Source organism: Platalea leucorodia, assembly GCF_965183815.1.
Source record: "Platalea leucorodia genome assembly, chromosome: 4".
In the NCBI taxonomy this organism is placed as follows: Eukaryota; Metazoa; Chordata; class Aves; order Pelecaniformes; family Threskiornithidae; genus Platalea; species Platalea leucorodia.
The window spans coordinates 33,712,048-33,733,063 of record NC_138826.1 but is presented as its reverse complement, the minus strand read 5'-3'; the positions used below and the strand labels follow the sequence as shown (position 1 = coordinate 33,733,063).

The 21,016-nt window shown below is 40.4% G+C and overlaps 1 protein-coding gene across 1 annotated transcript in view; it reads left to right on the top strand.

Annotated features, from left to right (window-relative positions):
• The window catches only part of FAM13C (family with sequence similarity 13 member C), a gene marked incomplete at its 5' end in the record, with an annotated part of 131,814 nt that overhangs the window by 81,705 nt on the left and 29,093 nt on the right, over positions 1–21,016 (top strand). Inside the window, 3 exons of the mRNA XM_082308390.1 lie at positions 1,177–1,375; positions 9,367–9,488; positions 17,819–17,882. Of these exons, the coding sequence (XP_082164516.1) occupies positions 1,177–1,375; positions 9,367–9,488; positions 17,819–17,882 (385 nt within the window). The remainder of the gene's footprint in view (positions 1–1,176; positions 1,376–9,366; positions 9,489–17,818; positions 17,883–21,016) is intronic.

Below are 21,016 nucleotides of genomic sequence, written 5' to 3'. Positions count from 1 at the left end.
ACAACTGCCTTGGAGCACACTTGCAGAAGGCATGGGCAGCAATGGTGTTTAACTCCATAGGCACTCTGCAAGCATCCATCTGGATGCTGATGGGCCACAGATGGAAAGCGAGTTTGGCAGCTCAGAATCCTTAGGAGAAAACACTGAATTAGCAAGTTATGCATTCTAAAAAAATCTCTGGGGGGTTTAATTCAATAGTCCTTGACTCCCTCGATTGTGGAAATTTCACACCAGGACAGAGGTCGTCTCTCAGCTAACCATTAGGATTTTGCCAGCTGAAGCTAACATCTGAAATTCCACCTGCAAACTAAACAACAGCCAGGGATTTCAGAGCAGTAATGCCGATCTGCTCATCCTGCCAACTAAGCAGGCAGCCTTGCATTCTGCATTGCGGTAGCTTTCTTAACGGTGCCAGGGAGACGCTCCCAGTGGAAGGCATTAGACCAGTCTAAGGTTGGATTGATTGGGTGTGGATAAGACTAGCAAGGTCTTCTTAGGACAGGTTGCACTCTGTAGATTAGGTGGAGATTGAAAATATCTGTCCCAGATTCAGTGGTTAACTGAGGATCCATGAGCAACAGTGCCTGTTTAAACCACCAGATGTGCTGTTATACAGGGGGACCTTTTCTCCAAACTGGAAGCATGTGATGCTTGTCCAATCCACCCAAACACATCTCTGGCTGTTCGAACCCTACTCTGTATGCCTACCTCCCTCACTTTGTCTAAAAGCCCTCAAAAACAGTGACTGTAAGAAGGGAAGTGTGACTATAGGGAGGAATTATTGTACGTGATGACATTTTTGTGAGATTATAACCTAGTGTGAATCGTTGGACAGGGCAAGGTCTTCTGCATGAAAAAGGCAGTTTCAGATTTTATTTAGGGAATATGAACTATAGGGCTGAAGCCAAAGAGTGCCTCTAGAACTAGTCTTGTTTAAATGGCTCTACAGTTGAATGAGTAACAATACTAACAGTAGTTTACCTTGTGATTTGGCAATAAACAGTAGCCTCTCAGATTCATGTTAGTAACATACGCAGTGTTCAGTGTGTAGACTACTCAACTTGGTAAAATTAAAATGTCATGAATAGCTAAGAACTTGTTGCTGTTCTTCCTTTATAATGTTTTGACAGGTGTCTGAAGTCCTGCCTGATGCATTTCAATTTTATTTTCTTACAGAGATGATGATAACAAAGAAAATTATCCGGACAATGCTGCTGTCTTAGAGGAAAGGCAGCTGCCTTTGCAAGATACTCAGCAGCACAAGCAGCAGGCTGCAATTGACTACGCTCTAAAGCCTGAAATGGGCAACTTAAAGCTAAGAAAACCTAAGCCCGTTGCAAAGCTAGAAAATGGAAAAAGCCATGAGGAAAATCAGGTAAAGAACTAAACTTACCAAGGGTAGGTTTATGGCACAGTGTCTGAGCACACATACCTTTTGAAATGCAAAGTGGGACTCCCTGGTAATCCATGGTGTGACTGAGACCTCACAATAATCTACTCTGATTTTCAAGGACCTGGAGTTCTGGAACCCTCCTGTAATGACAGACAATTTATTTCAGCCAGGGAATTGTGGAGAGGGGTGTGTCGCAACTGCTATCAGAAGTGAGTGGAGAGCATAGCTGAAGATGTGCAAATATCTCCTTTTAGATTTCCTGTGACTGCTTGCACCAAATATAAAAATCTTGGTAGTTGCAGCACTTGATTAGACTTTTTCTGTTTTGTTTATTTGGCTGAGGATATCTTGCGCTGGTGTTTTGGTTGCCAATGGAGAGATTTCTTACTTTCCCTTTATCTTACTTTCTGTTTTTTCTCATCTTTAAATAATAAATCTATTCCAATGCAGATTCTGGTACTGGTGCTCTTGCCCACAGGCTTCCCTGGGTTGAGCTGAGGGGAGCAGAACTGTAACTTTTCTAAAGTCTATAAAAGAAGACTAGAAATGAAGAAGCTTCTGCTGCTGTCTGTGGAGGTACATTGCTGGGTAGATGCCAGAGTTACCACCTCCCAGCAGCTGCTGGAAGTGTCTGTTCCCTGATGTTTCGCAAGTCATGTTTCATATGCAGTGTAAGGGACAGAGCTCTGGTCCAGGTTTAACCCCTCAGCTACAAATATTCTCATAACCAAGATGGTTGATGTTAATGTTGGTAGATTGTTGGCCTGTACTAGGCACAAGGCCTGAGAGATGTCTGTATTTACATCTCTTCTTTGATATATAATGCATTTGGCTATTTTCTGTCTCTCCTCTCTTCTTGTTTGTGGACAGAAATTTGCAGAGCCCTTTCTGCAGTGCTTTGAACCCATCATAGACCAGGAATGATTCTGGTTCGTTTTTTCAAATTTGGAATGGGAATTCATAATTTTGGATGGCATGTCTTACCTTCTAAGTGAGGAATATCCTTTTGAATCCCAGAAAAAAAAGTGAAAGCAAATGGCATCCCAATGGTATTATCATAGCCTCTTTCAGAATATTATTGTCAACTCTTGCCCTAATCTTCTTGCATGTTTTTGCTGGTGCTCATCCCTGAGATGAAGTAATAACTGTTGATTTTTTTGTAACTGTATTGCGTTACTAGAAGACGTTATTTAGGCTGCAGGGAGATGACGTGTGCATGTTTATCAGCAGATAAGAAAAATGATAGGAAATTTTGCCCTATGAAGAGCAAGTGGAGGCGTATCAGGAAGAGGAGTCATGAAGAAGTCGTAAACAGGGCAAGATCTGTCTCATAGGTCATCTGTTGCTCTTTCAGCCACTTCAGAGTCTCCTGTCTGCCTGTTCCCTGTGTATGTCATGCCTGTATCTCTCACCCAATGAAAGCTAACACAGCACAGATTTGCTGCTCTGTGGTATTTTACGTGGCCTGAAGTGGTTAACTGAAAACGTTGATATTCTTTCATGGGAAACTTTTTGAGTATATAATTAGACTGCCATAAAATACCAGTACAACTTAGATATGCAGCCTCTGGAAGGAAAAACAGTGTCAGGCAGATAACTGTCACGTGACTCAAGGGCTTGAATAAGGAAAGACAAAAGTGGTCCTGGGCCCCCACACTACCCATTGCTGCTGTCTCTGGGATACTGGAAGAAATAAGATGTGTAGGCACTATTTTATCTTATCTTTGATTTTATGGGAGTACTTGAGAGACGAGAGCTAGTGTAGAGCTTTGAGTGTAATATAAAATATAAACAAAGCAAACATCCCTCCATAACAGGAACTCCACTCATTCTAAGAGGGAATTGTATCCTAGTACTGTGAAAGACTTTTCAATGGATACCCTATATCTACACTGAGTTCAGTGGTGCTTGCTGTAGAGGAAAGAGTTTGCCTCTTGGAACGGTTTGCAGAAGGAAGCTGTTTTGGAGAAAGCATCTACCAAGCCCTTGATTTCGCATAGCCTTCATTCTCATTAGTAAGGATATGCATGCTCCTTCACCCTGAGTGCTTGCCTTGCTGCACCTTCAGCTACCTCAAGGGCTTTTGTTCTTAAAGAAGCAAGCATCTGGCTCCTGGCTTTGTTAAAGGTGCCTATGAAAAACAAGGCTGTGCTTGCAGAAGAGCTCTGCAAAAGGTTTGTTTTTGTGGGTGGGTTCTCATTGGGATCCTTGATATGTTATGACCTCCCAAACCCTATTGCAGCTGTCTGTCTTAGCAGCCATAGTTGTGAACTGGTAGCAACTGCTTCTCTCCATTTGGAAGCTGAAAGCAAAGTGCTGCTGTGTTGTTTCTAGTAGCTGTTTATAAGTGTACAGCAGGCTGTTATTATCTGGAAAAATGGGCCAGACTGATGCTTTGAAACACTGTGCAACTGCATATACCTTCCTTTTGTGAAACACCTTGCCACCAAGCTACTCAATGAGGTAAATGATGTACTTACAGGCAGCTGATGTTGAGCTGACAAACAGTAATATCTGAGTATATGCATTTATGAAAGGAAAGCATGATGCACTACACATGGTGATTAAACTGTTCATCCTTGTTTTCCTGAGTTTATTGATAGAGTCCTTTTTTCAACAGCCTCCTCGCTTCCCCAACCTGACTTCTCTGTGGCATCAGAAGGAAACAGTGACAATGTTGCAGTGACAGTATCTGCTTTAGAGGTGTTGCTCTGATAAGCCAAGGAAATGTTTGCTACTCACTGATGTGTTATAAGCCCATGAGTCACTTTTTTAGAAAATTGTCCCTTTAAAATCAGAATAGACTGTTGGAAGATAAATAAGTTTGCTGCATATGTTGGAAGGATTAAAGTCTGTTTGGATGGGAACCAATTTTGTGTGCCTTTCTACTACTGAGAATCCAGGGGATTTCCATTGTAGAAAGGTCACTGAGAGGGAACAGACCTCTGTGTTCAAGTAGAGGAAAGATGGCCACCTTGGGGATTTGAGCTTCACAGGGCTCTCAGTGTGCTGAAGTATGATTCCTGTGCCTCTGATATTTTTTGAAACAAGTGTAATACTGTGGTCATATACCTTAGGTCTTGATGAAGAAAAGGTTATTAAATTTACAGTGATGATTAATAGGACCAAGTCTAACAAAAGTGCAGTACCAAGTGACTTCACTTGACCACTTATCAGCTGATAAAATATCGCTAGAGTAAAGCTGTACCTTGGGTATTGCATGCAGTTATTTCTTTGGGGGCAGGAGCTGGGTATGGTGGCAGCTGTAGCCTTTCCAAAGTATGGGAAGAGAGGCAGGCTGCTGGAATGTGATTACACTGCTGTACTCCAGCTACATGGTTTCATCTTTCCTATGGTTTCCTGAGCTGCTTTAGCAATTCTGCAATGCTAACCTATAGAAAATCAAATTAATTAGGATTTATTTGACTTCAAGAGGTGAAGACGCATATGCTCAGAGATACTCCGGGGAGTCAGTGTGAGAACAGATGGTGAGAATGGAAAGTCTGCTTCCCTTGCCTAATCCTTTCTCCTGTCACTCACCTTTGATGCAGAGTCATGAATACAGATTATTAAATGAGTCATCCTCAAATTCCTTATTGATACTGAGACATGCTTATAAAATGACACTAAACATGCTAGCTAATAGGTAGAGACAGTAAAAGTTCAGTTTTTAAAATAATATTATCAAGGTAAATGACTATAAAAATGAAATAGTGGCTTGACAATCAATGGCTAGATTTGGGAATGCTGAAAACTGCTGTGTGAAATTTTGTATTTTGAGTATAAATTAAGTGGGCAAACTGCATGGATTTCAAAGAACTTGCAGTAATTTGACATTAAAATTGTGGTTTTAAATGCACTGGAATCAAAAATACAGAGCCAATGTTAACACATTAGCTACAAAAACACATGAACATGTCAGGCAGTCTGCAAGTGCCACTTCAGTTTTTAGGTATACTCTGTTTATGTTTAAACCATACCTCCTGTTGTGGATTAAATCTGTTCAATTCACTGCCCATTAAATGTACCTACTTATTTTCTTGTATGGACTGGCATTTTCAGGAGGGGTAGGAGGCACTTCTGCTCAGGACTTCAGTCCTGGCTATTTTCTATATTGACACAGCACCATGAGGTATGCCAGGACTGTCATCCCAAATGCTGGTACAATATTTGCATGGTGCTTGCATTTGAAGAGAGACAGAAGTGTTTGTGTGTTGGATAAAGCATATGAAGGATGCAAGGCACTTTCTGGAGTTCGAGCAGATTAAGTTGCTGCATAAACACAGAAAAGGTTTGTATGCCTGTACTGTAATTCAGATGCTCTGACAGAGATGGGTTATGACATGCTGTGATTTTTTTTTAAGGAAAATAGATTTAAAAAAAATTTTATCTTGTGAAACAAAAGTTGATTTATCTCAACATGTGTATCCATGATGGTAATTTTTGGCTGCTTCCAAACCCATGTATTATTTTGTGTACAAAGCAAATGTCGTGGTAGTGATTATGCAGCACTGAGTCTTCTCAGCAATGCCTGAAGATATCCCTCTTCACAGACTGCTTACCCGATGCAGCCTCATTGTAGAAGCTTCACTCTCCATAGTGAGGAAGAAACAAGAATACAACAGAATACAGCACTCTACTGTTGGATGTCTTTGACACATCAGGAGTGGATTTAATTGATCTTAAGAAACAGAGGTTCCATCAAGGGTGTTTCCCTAGGATTACTCTTTAACATCCTAATGACGTAACTTAGTAACAACAACAAAGGAAAAAAAAAAAACAAAAAACAAAAAAAACCCCAAAACAACCAAAACCACCCAAGTCTTCAAACATCAAGCCTGTAAGTTAGCGCTGATTACCAGCATATTTTCTTGTCCTCTTTCCCTTTCATCTAGCAGAAAACATCTTGAATTTCTGTGTTTTCTCTGCTGATATTGGAAAGGGGTATTTGTTGCAGAAGAGGCTTCTGCTGAAGCAAGTTTACCACTTTAATACAGGTTTGGTTTTGCACCTTAACTGGGCTGACCTTCTTTGACTGATTAACTTAAATAGTACAACACAGAGAAGGCTTCGGCCATAAGATATGCTTGCTCTAACTTGAAAGGCACTTGTTTCACTCATTTACATAGCACCCAAAGTTTTCGTTTTACCTGTATTAACAGCTTTTGTGGTCAGCTCCTCAAGCTAAGCACATCTAAGCGTAAATGTTGAGTCTGTTGCAAGAAGTCTAGACAAGGTCTTCAACTGGTATAAACCAATGGTTGTTGCCTCTTTTGGTATTTTATTGTATGCAGAAACTCCATATTGTCATACCATGGCATAAAAAGCTAGGATTCAAGTCCTGACTAGAAATCTCCCCCAAAGATGTTACTACAGTTGTAAGAAAGTCATCTCCTGAACTCCAGTGTCCCGACCTCTTCCCTCTATCCCTTCAGTCTACATCCCTCAGATTTACAAATAATACAAATTCCCAGCTTCAGTTCTAGAGGTTTTCTGAGATCCTATTTGTAGCCTTCCTATGTGTCTGTTATTAAATCTCTTTGAGAAAGAATATTTTCAGTATGCATCACAGTGATGATACAGAATTCTTTCTTCCACCTTTGCTGTTGCCAATATAGAAGTTACGCTTTTTATAGAATATAGTATTATTCTTTCTAGTTTCTGTCATGTCCAATACCTAGCAAAATGTAATCCAGTCCTTACAAGAGATTTTAGACACGAATAAGGAAAATGCCTGTTCTACCTGGAGACATCAAACCACTGAAGCTTTCTGGGCCAATAAAATAAGCTGAACTGGTTCAATCCACTTCTACCTTGAACTTTAATGAAATCTGTTGTGTTGACCCGTTTAGTCCCCAAGAGCATGTGAACATTTTTACATAACTAGGGGAAAATAATGTTAAGCTAGTAATGGAAAAAACAGAACAGCTGCAAAAAACTGCTGTCCATTTGTAACCCGAATTGTTATTACCATTTTCGGATAAAATATCATTCATTCAATGCTAAATTATATTAGATAGACCTGGGGAGAGGGGGAGACATCTGTCCTAGAAGGCTCTGAAGGACATAAAGTGTAACAGAAGCAAGAGTAACGCTAGTCAGTAGAGTGAAGCTTTTATTCCTTTTGCCTTGACATCACCAGAGCTTCATAACATCTCATCTGAAAAAAAGACAGCCTCTGGTTTGGCGGTCTGTTTTGGAAATTTGCCCCTTGTGGGTAGTAAGTATGGTTGGAAAGCTTGATTAACCTCTGCTGGGTCAGTTCTACTGCAGTGCCTGATACCAAAGCAAACTAATTTAATGTTAGCACAGGTCTCTTCAACTGGCAGGGAAGGTACTTTCAGCCCCAGGGCAGGTCTACACTTCTTAAATGCAGTGTGGACATACCCACGGACAGATGTGCGTGTTAGAATTAGCGCATGGCTCCTTCCTCCTGAGTACCTTCCATCACGATGGTGACAGCTGCCTCTTTCTAGAGATAGATTTCAACACTCTTTTTATACTCATCTTAGAGACTAAGTAGGAGGAATTAACATTCACTTATCCAACAAACATCCCATAGTTAAAATGTCATCATGGAGAGGAAGTAAAATGCCAGTGATCGGACTTTTTTATTTATTTTTGCCAGGGTTGGTTTGGTTTTGTGGTTTTTTTTTTTTTTTTTTTTTTCTTTTTTTTTGTTGTTGTTGTTTTTTTTTTTTTTTTTTACAAGATCGCTTAGTCCTTCATCATTAATTTCGAGAGGTGGGCACTTAAATATTTCTCCTGAGAGGAGACCATTTGGGCAACTTTCATAAATTTAAAACTTTTTATAAAGTTGACGATTTTATAAAAGTGTAATATAGTTTTATTTAAATACAATGTATCTCTAAACAAGCTCCATTCATAATCTGTAAAGATGGAACAAACTAAGAAGGAAGTAAAAGCAGCCACTATTTTTGTAAATGCAGAATGACCTCAGCCCTCCAAGTTCCCATCCAAACAGTCCTATCCAAACTTCCGTCTCCCATGCTTCCAACTAAGCTTTGAAAGTGGAGCAAAATCAGATACCAGATACCTTTACCAGGAAAACTGAACATTATTGTTTTGCAAAGCACATTGTATTTTAATTTTGTAAACTATTAGAACAAAATGTTGGATGATAAAAGCTAATAAAGAAGTAAGAAAAAGCTGAAATTTGATTATCACGTTTTCAAAGAACTTCATTAACTTACCCCTTTGCAATGCAAGGCAAATATTATAACCCATTTTATAGGTAAGGAAGATAAGACGTGCTGAACACATCTTGTCAGAGCCTTACAGCTGGTTTTTGAAAGCTTGGAGTAAAATGCATACCTTTCTAATTCCTACTCCCTTCCTCAATTTGTTGGACTAAATTGGCTTTTTTATTTTCTGTGTGGCATGTTGGCTGATGTGACTTTTTTTTTTCCTAACTGCCTTTCACTCCTCCTGCAATACTCTGTTCATAAAGCTATGCATATGCTAGGGAAGGGAAGGAGCAAAAGGAAAAAGGAAGCTGGTTAAACCTTACAAATCTTATTTAAGTGAACTGTGTTTGCGTTTGTCAGCCAAAATTTTCTGATGATGCCCAACCAATAAAGTATTACTGACATGTAACTAATTTCAAATGAAATATGAATGTATATATAAGCAAAAAAATGTTGAACTCTGTGTATAGCACCTCTTAGCTCAGAAGCTGACATCTATTATCTAACTAATAAACAGAAAATGGGTTACAGTCTGCTTTGGTTTCAAAAAACGTTTTACAGTGAAAGAAGATACTACTTGGTTTAGAACCTTTTCTAGTGTGTGTTTTCCAGTTATTTCCAGATTATTACAAAAAAATAGCAAAGAATCGCAATCAGCATCCGGTCTCATGGAGCTCTTTTTTTCTTAAAGCAAAATGTTCAGCTAAGCCTGATCAGTACTGACAGAGCATTCAACAATTTTTTTTTTTTTCTTTCTTTGTGCAGGAGCCGGAAAGCACATTGCCAGGCCTCTCAGAGTGGCAGGGGAAGGCTGGATCCTCAGCTAATGACTATGCACAGAACGTGGCTTTCAGATGCCAGGAAGCACTCGTGAGATTTCAACCAAGGTAAGCCTTGGGATAAGACAGTGCATTTCACTTCTGATTAACTGTAGGAAAGGTTAATTCATTTGCTGCCTTTTGTATAAAATATTCAGACTCCTGGCTCCCATTGGCAGTTGTATTCTGTATTTATATGCCTAGAACTGTTTGGAGAAAGTGAAAGGGATGAGATAAGAATGCAAATTTCATCATTCTTTAAACCCCTTACATTTCAAGCAGGAAGAACATCCTCAGATCAGAAACTTCAGTTCCTCTGTGCCAAGTTTCAAAAATATCTTGGCACTTCTTTTCTTTTCCTCCCAGCGCTGACTTGCCTCACTCTTTCTCAGAGTTGTATTCTCACTGAGAAAAGGGAATGGGAAGCCACACACCTGATTTTAGCATGGGTATGCATTTATGTACAGTTTAGACCCTGGGTGCTGTGTAACTGTGCTTGTTACAATGCTGTGAAGGGTATGGGGTGTTCAGGTCAGGCATTAGCCAAGTCTTGATGGCAGGTAACTCAGCTGATCATGAAGTAGCTCAGCTCTGGTAACTATTGGAAGTCACAGTTCCTCCTCTGATCCTTCACCGCTGTGCAAAAGGCTAGAAATGGAGTTTCAGCTTGCCCAGCTGACCCAGTCTACCAGTGAGGGTGTGTCCTAAGGATAAGATTTAGCTCTTACTGACAGGCTTGCACTGTCTAAATAAGATCATGCTCTTCACAGCCATCAGTTTTTGGGGCACTAGTTTACAAACTTCCCATGCTCAGGTGCTGGTCTAGCCCTGCTTTGCTGTGCACATAGAGTTTCAGCCAGGTCTCTGCTCTTTGTTCTCTGCCTCAAGGTGCATGACAGTCTTGGTGCTGTGTGGCAGAGGCTCTGGCTCTCTTTGGAGGGATGGGAACAGCAGCTGTACATCCCAGGGATGCTCAGTGGGTCAGGGCACAGCTAGTTGACATACAGAGCTCATTGCCTCCAAGGGCTGTTTCAAGTCAGGACTAGGTTAGTAGTGACAGTTGCCATCCAATGGCACTTTGGTGCTTTATATGAAATGTTGCCTTCACCACAGCTTTTAGTAGGCAACATTGTAATGGATATTAATTTATGCTCTCAAAGGAAGCTTTAGCAGAATGACCAAGCATTTAATTAGCTGTCACAAAGAACTGCTTTCACCCCCAATGCTTGTATCTGCAATTGAAACACTGCAAAGTCCTGCATCTCAGGAAGTGTTTCTAATTAGCCTCAGCCTAGGAAGCCAGCCTTCTCTTTTTCTGGCATTCTTTAGGCTAAGAAAAAATCACATGGATTTCTTGTAAAGAGGAACATAGCGAGCTTGGTATCAGACAGTTAGACATAACTAGTGGCTCTCCTGGTAGGAGGTCTGTGTATGGGTAGATAATAAAACAACACTGGTTAATTTTGATTAAAGAAATGAACGTGCTGAAAGAAACATGGACTTTAAAGATAAGAACCAGAATAGAGTGTGCATGAATAAAACAGCAACCACAGCAAAGTTCCCCTGTCCACTTCAACTGTTTGGCCTATTTAGTTTGCCTGGTATTAAACCATTGTTCACTATGCTACTTATTCCTGTTTAACACCAGGGTAGTTCCTCAGGAAGCCTGCTATCCACAAGTGCTAAATCTGTTAAATAATGGTACCTGGATTTACCATGCTAAGAGCTGTGAAAGCATAGTGATCAAATCTCAACTCTGGCGATGTCTTAGTTTGATTATATTACAACAAAACGGAGGTGATTTTACTCTCAAATAAGGAACTTCAAACATGGAGTAAACAAACATTAATGCATGGTCCCTGGCCTCACACACACATTTTATTTACTTTAACTGTCTTAACTGTCCTTGGAAAAAACATTCCCACCACCCAGCTGGGGCAGGGGACTTTGAATTACATCTGCTGAAGTTACCACTTTCAGTTTGAGGATCACTGTGTCTGGTGACTCCTCTGAAGGGTCACCAGCAGCTTGCCCCACCTCTCTGCCGTCAGTCAGCTTTGATAGGGCCGGAGCAATTACATGCCTGTGTCTCAGCTCATGTAGATTTCTGGCTGCTGCATCAGGATCACAGAACTGGCTCGTGCAACAGGCTGTGAAACAGCTGCCAGGGTATGACGTTTTGCCTTGTTTTCTGCCTTCTCTGCTCTGGGACATGGCAAAGGTTAAGTATTCAGTCTTGGCAGCAGGCAACAATCATAGCTAGATTTTGACAGAACACATCTGCTAGCCTCACAAAACTTGAGATTCACTATCTTCCACCCTGTTTTTGCTAGGTTACTGGTAAAATTAACAGTGCTTTGGAACACTACATCTGCCTAGGATCCCTAACTCATAGACCAAAAGCTTTCTGGTCTTTTGGAGAAGACGAGATGGCCACACTGCTGCAGGGGTGCAACTGGGCAGGCTTTTCTGTCTATCAGATGCATGTGGGGAGGATAGGAGAAGAAAGATTTATTTCTGTCTCATATTAAGAAGCAAGGTTGATTACTTCTAGTGCAGCTTGTTGTTTCTTCTGCTTTAATTTAGTTTCTGCAGACTGCTATAACTCTGTCATTAGGCTTATTGGAGTTTAAAGGTCTAGATGCCTCTGAACTGTACAGAGTTTTTTAAAAATCTGTTCTAGTGAGTGTGGGGCAGCTAAAACCAGGATAGTTTTAGTTTGTCTAAATATGGATTAAAAAAACCCCAAAACCAAAAAACAAACAGTCCCTGTTAAGCACAGCAATCTAAATTCAGGGTAACTTAACAAGGGATGTTCCTAAACAGACACATGACAGAGAAGAACAGAACAGGCAATATAAAAGAAACAATCTACAGAAATATGACTCATAAGTATATGTGTTGATTGGTTTGGGGGGGGATATTTTCATTTTATGATAACCACTGCAACAGTGAAGGAAAAGTTTTAGTGGGATTTGAGGAGAACAGACTTGGTGAAGAGGTTTACAGTCAGAAGAATGAGGGAATACTGTCTTGTTCTTGGCTAAGATATATCTGACTTGTGAATCAAGGATTTTAATTTCAGAACGTGTTTATTATGCATGGTTTATGAACAACAGCATCAATTTAGAATATGAATTGCCATTTGCATGGAAGAAAACCTTTACATTTTATTAAAAGAACAGGAATTTCTAATACTATTGCTAGTGATTACACTGAATACTGCTCTAGTCATTGTGTGTACTTGGGTTTGGATAAGAGTGTAATATAATCTGCACCTTTGGGAGATAAAAGTTATATGCAGGCCCCAGGAACAAATGTTACAATAAAGAGAATTGCCTTTTTTTAACAGAGAACAGGAAAGTCAGTATGGAACAATACATGTGATTACAAAAAGCTGCTCTTACCGATTGCCTTCTCAAAGGCAATCAGCAAAACTGATGTGGATTGCAGAGCTGTGTACGCTGTTACCTGAATAGAGGATGGTGTTTTCTTCAGATGCCTGTTACACAGAGAGGGGGCTGAAACGTGGGACTCCTGGGCAGTGGGAATGTCAGTGTTTCGAGAAGGTTGCATTCCAAGTCAGTGTGGGAACTACACTTTGGGGTTTTTTTTAAGTTTTCTTCCAAAGAAAAATTCCTGCAAGTTCCCCCTTTTCCCCATTCTCCAAATAAAATGGGAGTGGAGTAGTTTCATTTAGTAGGACTCAGCTGGTCCCTGGGTTGCAGAAGCTGTAGGTTGGCAGTTGCTGTCAGACCTATGACTGTTCTCCTGGAAAACGGGAAATGCTGGGAGTCCTGGCCTGCCCTGGATCTTGGGCTCAGCCAGAGTCTTCCGGGGTTCCTTTCCCATGAGGGAGACCAAGCTCTAATGAGGCTTTCAGTTATTTAAGTTTTCAAGGCAGGTAGCTTTTGAAAGTGCAGTTCAGGTGGGGACTCTTGTAGTTTCCACATTCTCTACTAAACAGCTACAACTCAGGGATGCGTGGGAGGGAGCAGGGAAGCTGCAGAAGCACTGATGTCCCCATGCCATATGGTGGACCCATGCAGGTGAGGCAGAGCTTGTGAGGCCGCGTTCCCACACAGGCGGCCAGGCGAGCAGGGAGAAACCTTGGCCCCATTCCCTCCGAGTCCTGCCTCAGACCTGGCAAAAACTCATCATGACCAGTATGTGTCTGTGCATAGCTCTCTGTCAGCAAATCAGGATTTGCTGATGAAACATTGCTTTGCTGGGAAATGATTGACCAATTCCTCAGAACAGTTTCTTCAGGATTCTTGATATTAAAATAGTGGTGTTTATGGTTCCATTGCTGCTTCTTGTATCAAGGCATGGGAAGTCTCCGAGCAAGCTCTTGGGTTGCAATACACTTAAAGAAAAAAAAAAAAAGAAAGAAAAAAGATGGGGTGGGGAGAGGACAGGGCGGCAAAAAAAAAAAAAAAAAAAAGCATCTCACTGTAGCCCAAGTAAGGACTGTGCCTGGTGAGTACGAGAGGCACTCATAATAAGAAAAATAAGCGTGGTTGTCCACAGCCAGCCTTTACGTAACTGCTGTGATTGATGAGACAGGCACTGCTACACCGGCAGTCTGTCTGGCTGCTTATTCCAGCATTCAGGGACTGCCCAAGGAGTAGCCTAGGATGTATTCAAACAGCCTTGGGCCCTTAATAGTGTTATTTCTTTCATTGCAAGTGTGCACTTTATGTTCACCCAAAAGCCTGTTGCAGTTCTCTATTGCTTTGTAAGGATTCATAGGCATGCTTTTGAAACATTCACCTGCAGCCCTGTATTAAGGTGGTGACTATGGTTTGATTTCATAATGCTTTTTGCCATTTGTGGGGGTCTCAGAAAGGATCTTTTTGTTTTCCTGGCACTGAGGTGAGTTGGTTGTGGGGCCTGCCTTTCTGTTAACTTGTGTGACGTAACCTCTGGATAGGCTGAATCAGTCCTCTGATGCGGTACTATGACTGCCCTTTCTGAGCTGTTACCCTGGTAGGCCACCCTCACAGTGGGAAGGGTAAAACTGATTGCTAGACTGGAGACAGGGAATGAGTACTGGGCCAGGAAAGACTGAAAGTGAATCTGGAAAAGGGGTTTCAGCCCACAGCACAGTGTGTGGTTTGCTTGGCAGGATTTATCCTGGCATCACTAATGCGTTAATTGGCCCAAGACACTGAGCACATGTGGCATTGTGGTGCATAAACACATAAGTCTCCTGAGGATGGGGTTAGTGTAATCTAGGGTTGGACTGGATTGAGACTTGGAAATTACAGAATGTAACACTCCTTTCTAGGTTTAGTCTGGGAAATAAGAAGTGAATTTGCTTAGGTTATCTTTAAACATTTTTCCTAGTTTTTAAAATGATGTGGTTTTATTTGAATTTTATGTGAGTTTTGAAGTGATATCATGCATAATTCAATAATTCACATGTTCTGGTCTGTTTTTTAAACAGCTCACTGCTCATGCAAATTGATTTTCCCCTTGAAGTCTGGTAGGAGCTCTGTTGAAAATTAGTATTTAGATTTTTTTTTTTTTTTTTGTTATGTCCACAAGCTTCAAATGGACATGTTGCTGGGTTGCATCTTTGTCATCTGTGCCATGCAGAACAGGATAATTCTGCCAAAGCCAGAGATGCCAGTCTATAGGGAGGGTGAGAGATCAGGCCTTTTGTATTTTATAAAGAATGATATAACATGTATTTGAGTAGTAGCCACGGAGAGAATTCAATTTTCACTATTTTACATTGATGTACATTATACAAAATAAGGGTTGCCTGCAATTATTCAAAATTTCAGCTAAGGCTTAAAATAATTTTAATGTACTCAGCACAGATGGAAAATTAGGGCTTGTTCCTGCTGCTTTTGAAGTTAATGGATATTTTGTGATTGACTTTTAATGAGAGTAGCATCCAACCCATAGTTATTAAATTGTAAGCCCTTTGTTGCCTGGTGACAATCAGATAACTTGCATTTGCCTAGCAGAGCAGTTAGTCTTGGTGAAAACAAAAAAGCACACCCCAAAATTCTCTATACAGAGTAAGATCAGCTCAGCATACATATATGACTGTTAATGTAAATGATCTTCACACAAAAATGGTTACTTACCTTAATGATTTCAGTATCTCCAGAATCCAAAGAATGCAAAACTAAGAGCATCTTACTTCAGTATTTTCAGTGAAAAAGAAACAATAAAATGCAAGACTTCTGCATCCCTGAAACAGCAGACAAGAACATCATCCTGAATGAGAGGTTGTACTTCAGATGTGCTGTAAACTTTTTACTCTCCAGAGTGCAAGACTCATGAGTGATACAGCTGTGAATTATGTAGAACTTTGTATGGCACCTGTAAGAGCTGCTGCTAGAGTTTAGGTTTTTGTTGTCTTTTTTTTTTTAAGGAGAGTTCACATTTCCTGTGTGTTATGCACCCTGAAAGGAGTCATCCAAATGAATACCAGAACTGTACAAATCTGACACGAGTCCTTTTCTTCCTTTCCTTTATGTCTATCTCTAGTTCAATGCAATAAATCACTCTATTTTTTTCCTCATTAGTGAATTAGTGTTTGTAGCCTTGCAGGTCCTTCCTTACATGTTATTAAACCAAACTATAAATATTTCACTCTTTCCTATTAAATCAGTCCTTTTACTCTCCCCATGCTTTTTCTCAGTTTTCTTTAACTCTCTTCTGCTGCCTCATACTGTCCTCTCTGCTGCCTAGAAGCAAGAGATTGGTTGTTAGGCGTTAACCTTTTTGATTCTGTAATTCCATTTTCCTTCTGTTCTCTTCACATTATGGAGACATTTGCTATTCATTCTCAGGCGAGATGGTGGAGAGCTACACAGAGATGTAGATAGGTGCTTGTACAATAGTCAGCCAAGGCACCTTGCTGCTTAAGTATCTCCAGAAATCACTCACTTCTGATGAGGTACCTGTGTATCTTGAGGGAGGTGCAGGCTGGCTGGCCTGTGAGGCCTCCCATTCTGATGCTAGATGTACCACCACCAAACAGACTCATTTTTGTTCCTACGTGAATTGCACACCTTGGATCCTGTTTAGAGGCAGTTGTTCACCCTGGTGTAGCTATCTAATATGTCTGTTTTCATAAGGAAAGTGGCGTATCCATAATTTCAGTTTTTAAATGCCTCATAAGTCTATGAAGAACTACAAGAAAGGCCTGTGCATCTGTCTGTACTGTTTTTGAGGTCTCTAGAGATTTTTAAAACTATTTGGTTTTGCTGGGATGACTCTGAGCACAATAGGTTGAAAAATATGAATTATTTTGTCCAAAGGAATCTGGGTTTTGTGTTAGCTTTGATCATGTCTGTGAGTGAGTCTCACAGGGGCCAGCAAACATTGCCACCTTTTCAGCAATGAGAAATCTCATTGCTCTCATTTCTCAGAGAAATCTCTGAGACAGCAATAGTTTTCTTGCTCCAGCTGAGTTTCGAGTCAACTTGTGATACACCCATGTCAGGCTTTGAAGTTGAGTGTGGAAAGCCTCTGTTTGCTTTGGGGAAGGACAGAGCTGAGGTATGAGGCTATTCAGGTTGCTTACCTGATCCATGAGAGGGTTTTTTTAGGCTTCAATTTCATTCCTTGGTGGAGTGAATTTGTAACTAATCCTGAAGCTGGTAGGTGTGTGGAGCCTCAGGCCACTACCACATCTGCCTGGATGGGGCACAGTTGTCTCAGTAGCTATAGTCAGAGGGGAGAGATTTTCCCTTTGCTGGTCCAGGACCTTCCTTTCCTACTTCCATGTGGAGAAACAGTGATACACTGAGGGAAAACCAAAGGTATGGTCATCTCTGATGGCTGCAAATAGACACTTATTAGAAAATGTGGGCATCTCTCTTACTCAAAGGATTTCCAGCTCCTCATGAGAGTCCCTTGGGTCTTTGTGAAATTTGCAAAACAGAACTTAAGCAGAAAGTTGAAGACTGGGAGCCTGAAATACCATCAAGTTTAAATATGGAAAGATTTATTCTTTATGGCTCTGTTACAGGAAAACTCTTGTTCCTGACTTAATGCATGTGGGACAAATCGTGCTTAGATTTAAACATATGTTTGAGCTTTTTCTTGGCTTTAACCAAGATCACCAAGATACTGAGAGCTGATCGTGCCTCTGTAGAACTCTTTCTATGTGATAGAGTGAGCTTGGATTTTAATGTCATAGTTTCCAGAACCTCATTCACAGTTTAAATATATTATTTAGGATTCCAGTAAAATCACCGTTGTTTTGAATGAGGTATAAAATACGGATGTAACTTTCATAGAAATGTTATTTTTTTAATAACACATCTTTATCCCATAACTTGTAATTTATGTACAGATATGATGAAAAGTTTGAAATATTTGCAGCACAGATAAGCATTCTATTGAGTGAAAATTCTTGTTTTGTTTTGTAGAATAGATCAGAACACATGTATTTCACCAAAAGAAGGAACTGAGCAATTTAACAGCTTAAATGAGGTAAGTTTAACCAAAAGTTGAAATATGTTGTTACAAATTTTGAATTAGATGTTTAGTTTTTGTTAATTCTAAGGTCTTGGAATAATGTAATCACTTGAGAATCTTAGGTTAGCTTTTAATGAATCATTCTAGTCATGTTTTTGGAGAAAAGCTTAAAAATGTGGTACGAGACTGCTATAATAGTTTAAAAGCCAGCAGCAAGAGATTTTAAAAATATTTTAAGCCAACTTTATGCTGCTTTCTGTTTGTGCTCAGAAAAGAATTAAACATTCAATATTGACTGAGTGAAATACCATCTTTCAAGAACATTTGATTTTTTCCTCATATTACAGCTCAAATGTGTTCCGCTATCACTTATGGTTTTTTAAAAAATAAGGAGCTCTCAAGGTTGCTACATCCTGCATAAATAAACTATGAACAGTACAATGTAGTCTAAAAGGTACTCTTGTTGTAAGCTGGGAGGAGGGGAGGGTTGGAGTGAAGAGAGGAAGCAAGGAAAGCCAAATAACACCTGTGACACTTGAAACAAGAGCTGTTTTCACAGGGATTATGCCAGGAGGATGATGTGAGAGTAGAGCACAAAGAAGCTGTTTGTGTGATCATGTCAAACAATGGATGAGCCTGGGCTGGATTCTCACAATCAGCAATATACTGGAGGCCAAAAACAAGCTTTGCAATTATTCAAAGTGGGAAACCATATAAAGCATCTCCCACAAACAAGGATATCTGCATACTAGCATAGAGTATGCTTATATACTGCAAGGGCAGTGAACAATACGGGACTTAAACAAGGAGCAGACAATATTTTTAAGTGTAGACCAAGAAAACAGAACAAGAGAAGCAGGGGGGAAAGAGAGTTGGGGGGAAGGGAAGCCCATTCCTGTCAAACCATGGAAAAAACAGCTTTGTTTCCATAATGAGCCAGAGAACAGCTATGTCTATTAATATATGCCTGACTTTCATTAGGGGAAAAACATGATGTGTCCTTTTAAAGGAATTCAGACTTAAGCTTCTCCTTACAATGAATTATCTCCTGTGCATTTGTGGCATTGTTGTGCAGCTCACTATTGACAATCTCAGTGCTGACTAGTAAGGCACATTCCATGACCAATGTAAGGGAGTATACTCAGCCTCTGTCTAGCCAGTTAAGGCCCTGGGAGAAATCATTAAGTTATTGTTTCTTTTGAGAAGCCCCATTGCAAATAATCACCAAAGCTTCCACTTAAAAGCTTCCATTTAAAATTCTTGCAAAGAATTCCTTAAAGGTTAAGATAAAATATTATAATAAATAAAATCAGTGTAAGATATTAAAACATAAATAGATCAGAAATTAAAATAAATTGCTAATAATTTGTGGGGAATGAGCAAGGGGTTACATTCTGGTGCTTTCTCTGCAAAATCTTAGATTTTATTGTGTCTCAGGTCTACTGCAAACCCAAATGGACATGTGTCATAAGAAAATAAATTCCCTTTTTGGATTAGAGAAAGTGGTGTCTCTCCTCACTGCTCACCCTGGCATTATACAGATCCAGGGCATATCTTGTTCTATCTTACTGTTGCTTGTTTGTTCCCCATAAAGGAAGTTCTGAATTGAAAATGTCATATGCCTCAAGACACAAATATTGCCAGAACAGATACGCAGAGATTTATTTACGGCCGCATAAAATATGCCTATCTTATTTTAACCTGAACTCTCAGATTAAAAAGCAAGGGAGATGCTTTTATACGTCACTGTTCTAATGTGACATATAAAAGCATTCATTTCCTTAGAGTGAAGAAATGGAACAGGTTGATATTTGCTCAGTTTCTTTTCCATATGAATCACTTCAAAGGCGATTAAATAATGAAAGCTTGGATTATTCTCCTTCTCTGCCCCAGCTGATTTCATAAACCCAGTAAATCCATCAATAAACTGGATATAATAGAAAAGCTGCCTTCCTGTCCTGGAGGCGCAGGAACAGGCCCAGGGGCAGGGTGCAGGCATCCTCAATATTCAGAAACACTGCGTGTGGGGTGGCAGGGTGGTTTCAGTTTATGCAGAGCGCCAAGTCTGGGCTTTGCTTCTCCTCCCTTCTCCCTGTTAGCCTCCAGGCTGAGACTGGGCAGGGTTCATGGGTGGGGCAGACCTACTCCCTTTCCCTCTTCCCTCAGTTCTTAAATTTACCAGACCTTAGGATGAAACAAAGGATGCTGATAATAGTAATGCTTTTTCAGGGAAAGAAATGGTTTCTAACAGCAGTGGCTCTCTTTTGGCCATTGTTAGCTATCTGCTCTCTCTGCAGATACGCGGTGAGCACTGATTGATGAGCAGGTTTGGCAGTGCTGTAGCTCTTGGTGCAACATGGAGAACGCGGGGCTGCGAGGCTCTGTTTGGCACATTGTCTCCCATCAGACTTTGTTCCCCTGGACGTGCTGACCAACACATCACATAGCGCTGATCCTGCAGGGGCCCCGTGCAGGGACCTCCGGCTGGAGGGGGAGTTACCGATGGCACCTACCGAGAAAAAGTTTATAAGCTATTTCAGAGGGCTCCCACTCATTGCCACAGCATTTTGGTGATAAATCGGGAGTATTTTTTCATTCAGTGTCCCATTCTCCAGAGGGATTTAGCAGCATGAGTGTAGGTGTGTGGTATTTATCTCTATATGTAAGAGGTTATTTATCATCTCAATAATTCCTTGCCCTAAGGCCTCAACTCTTGATTTTCAATAATCTTTGGATGGAGAGAGAGATGGTCAGTGGGGTACAGTCTACAGGCTTACTTGTTTGTAAAGATGGTTTCTTTACTACAGGCTGAGCTTCCTCTGCCAATGGCGATCCTTTTGTACTGTGTACTGTGTTTTCTCCAGCAGGCAAGAGTATGATACTTTAATGACTACGTTTTCTTAAAGCATTAGCAAAAATTACAAATAGGAGAGAAATACCACACTGTCTCTCTCTCTGTTTTCCTTGGACTTCCTGTAAATGTCTTTATGTTTCCATTATCTTTGATCTGGAATAATGCAGGATGTTTTTTCTTCTAGTGGAATTGGCATTGCTCAAGTTCTTTGAATTGTCAGTTACTTTAAGAGGAGATCAGAAGAGATAAGAAAGCTTTGTTCAAGACAAGTATAATTGCTTCTTTTTCAAACTTG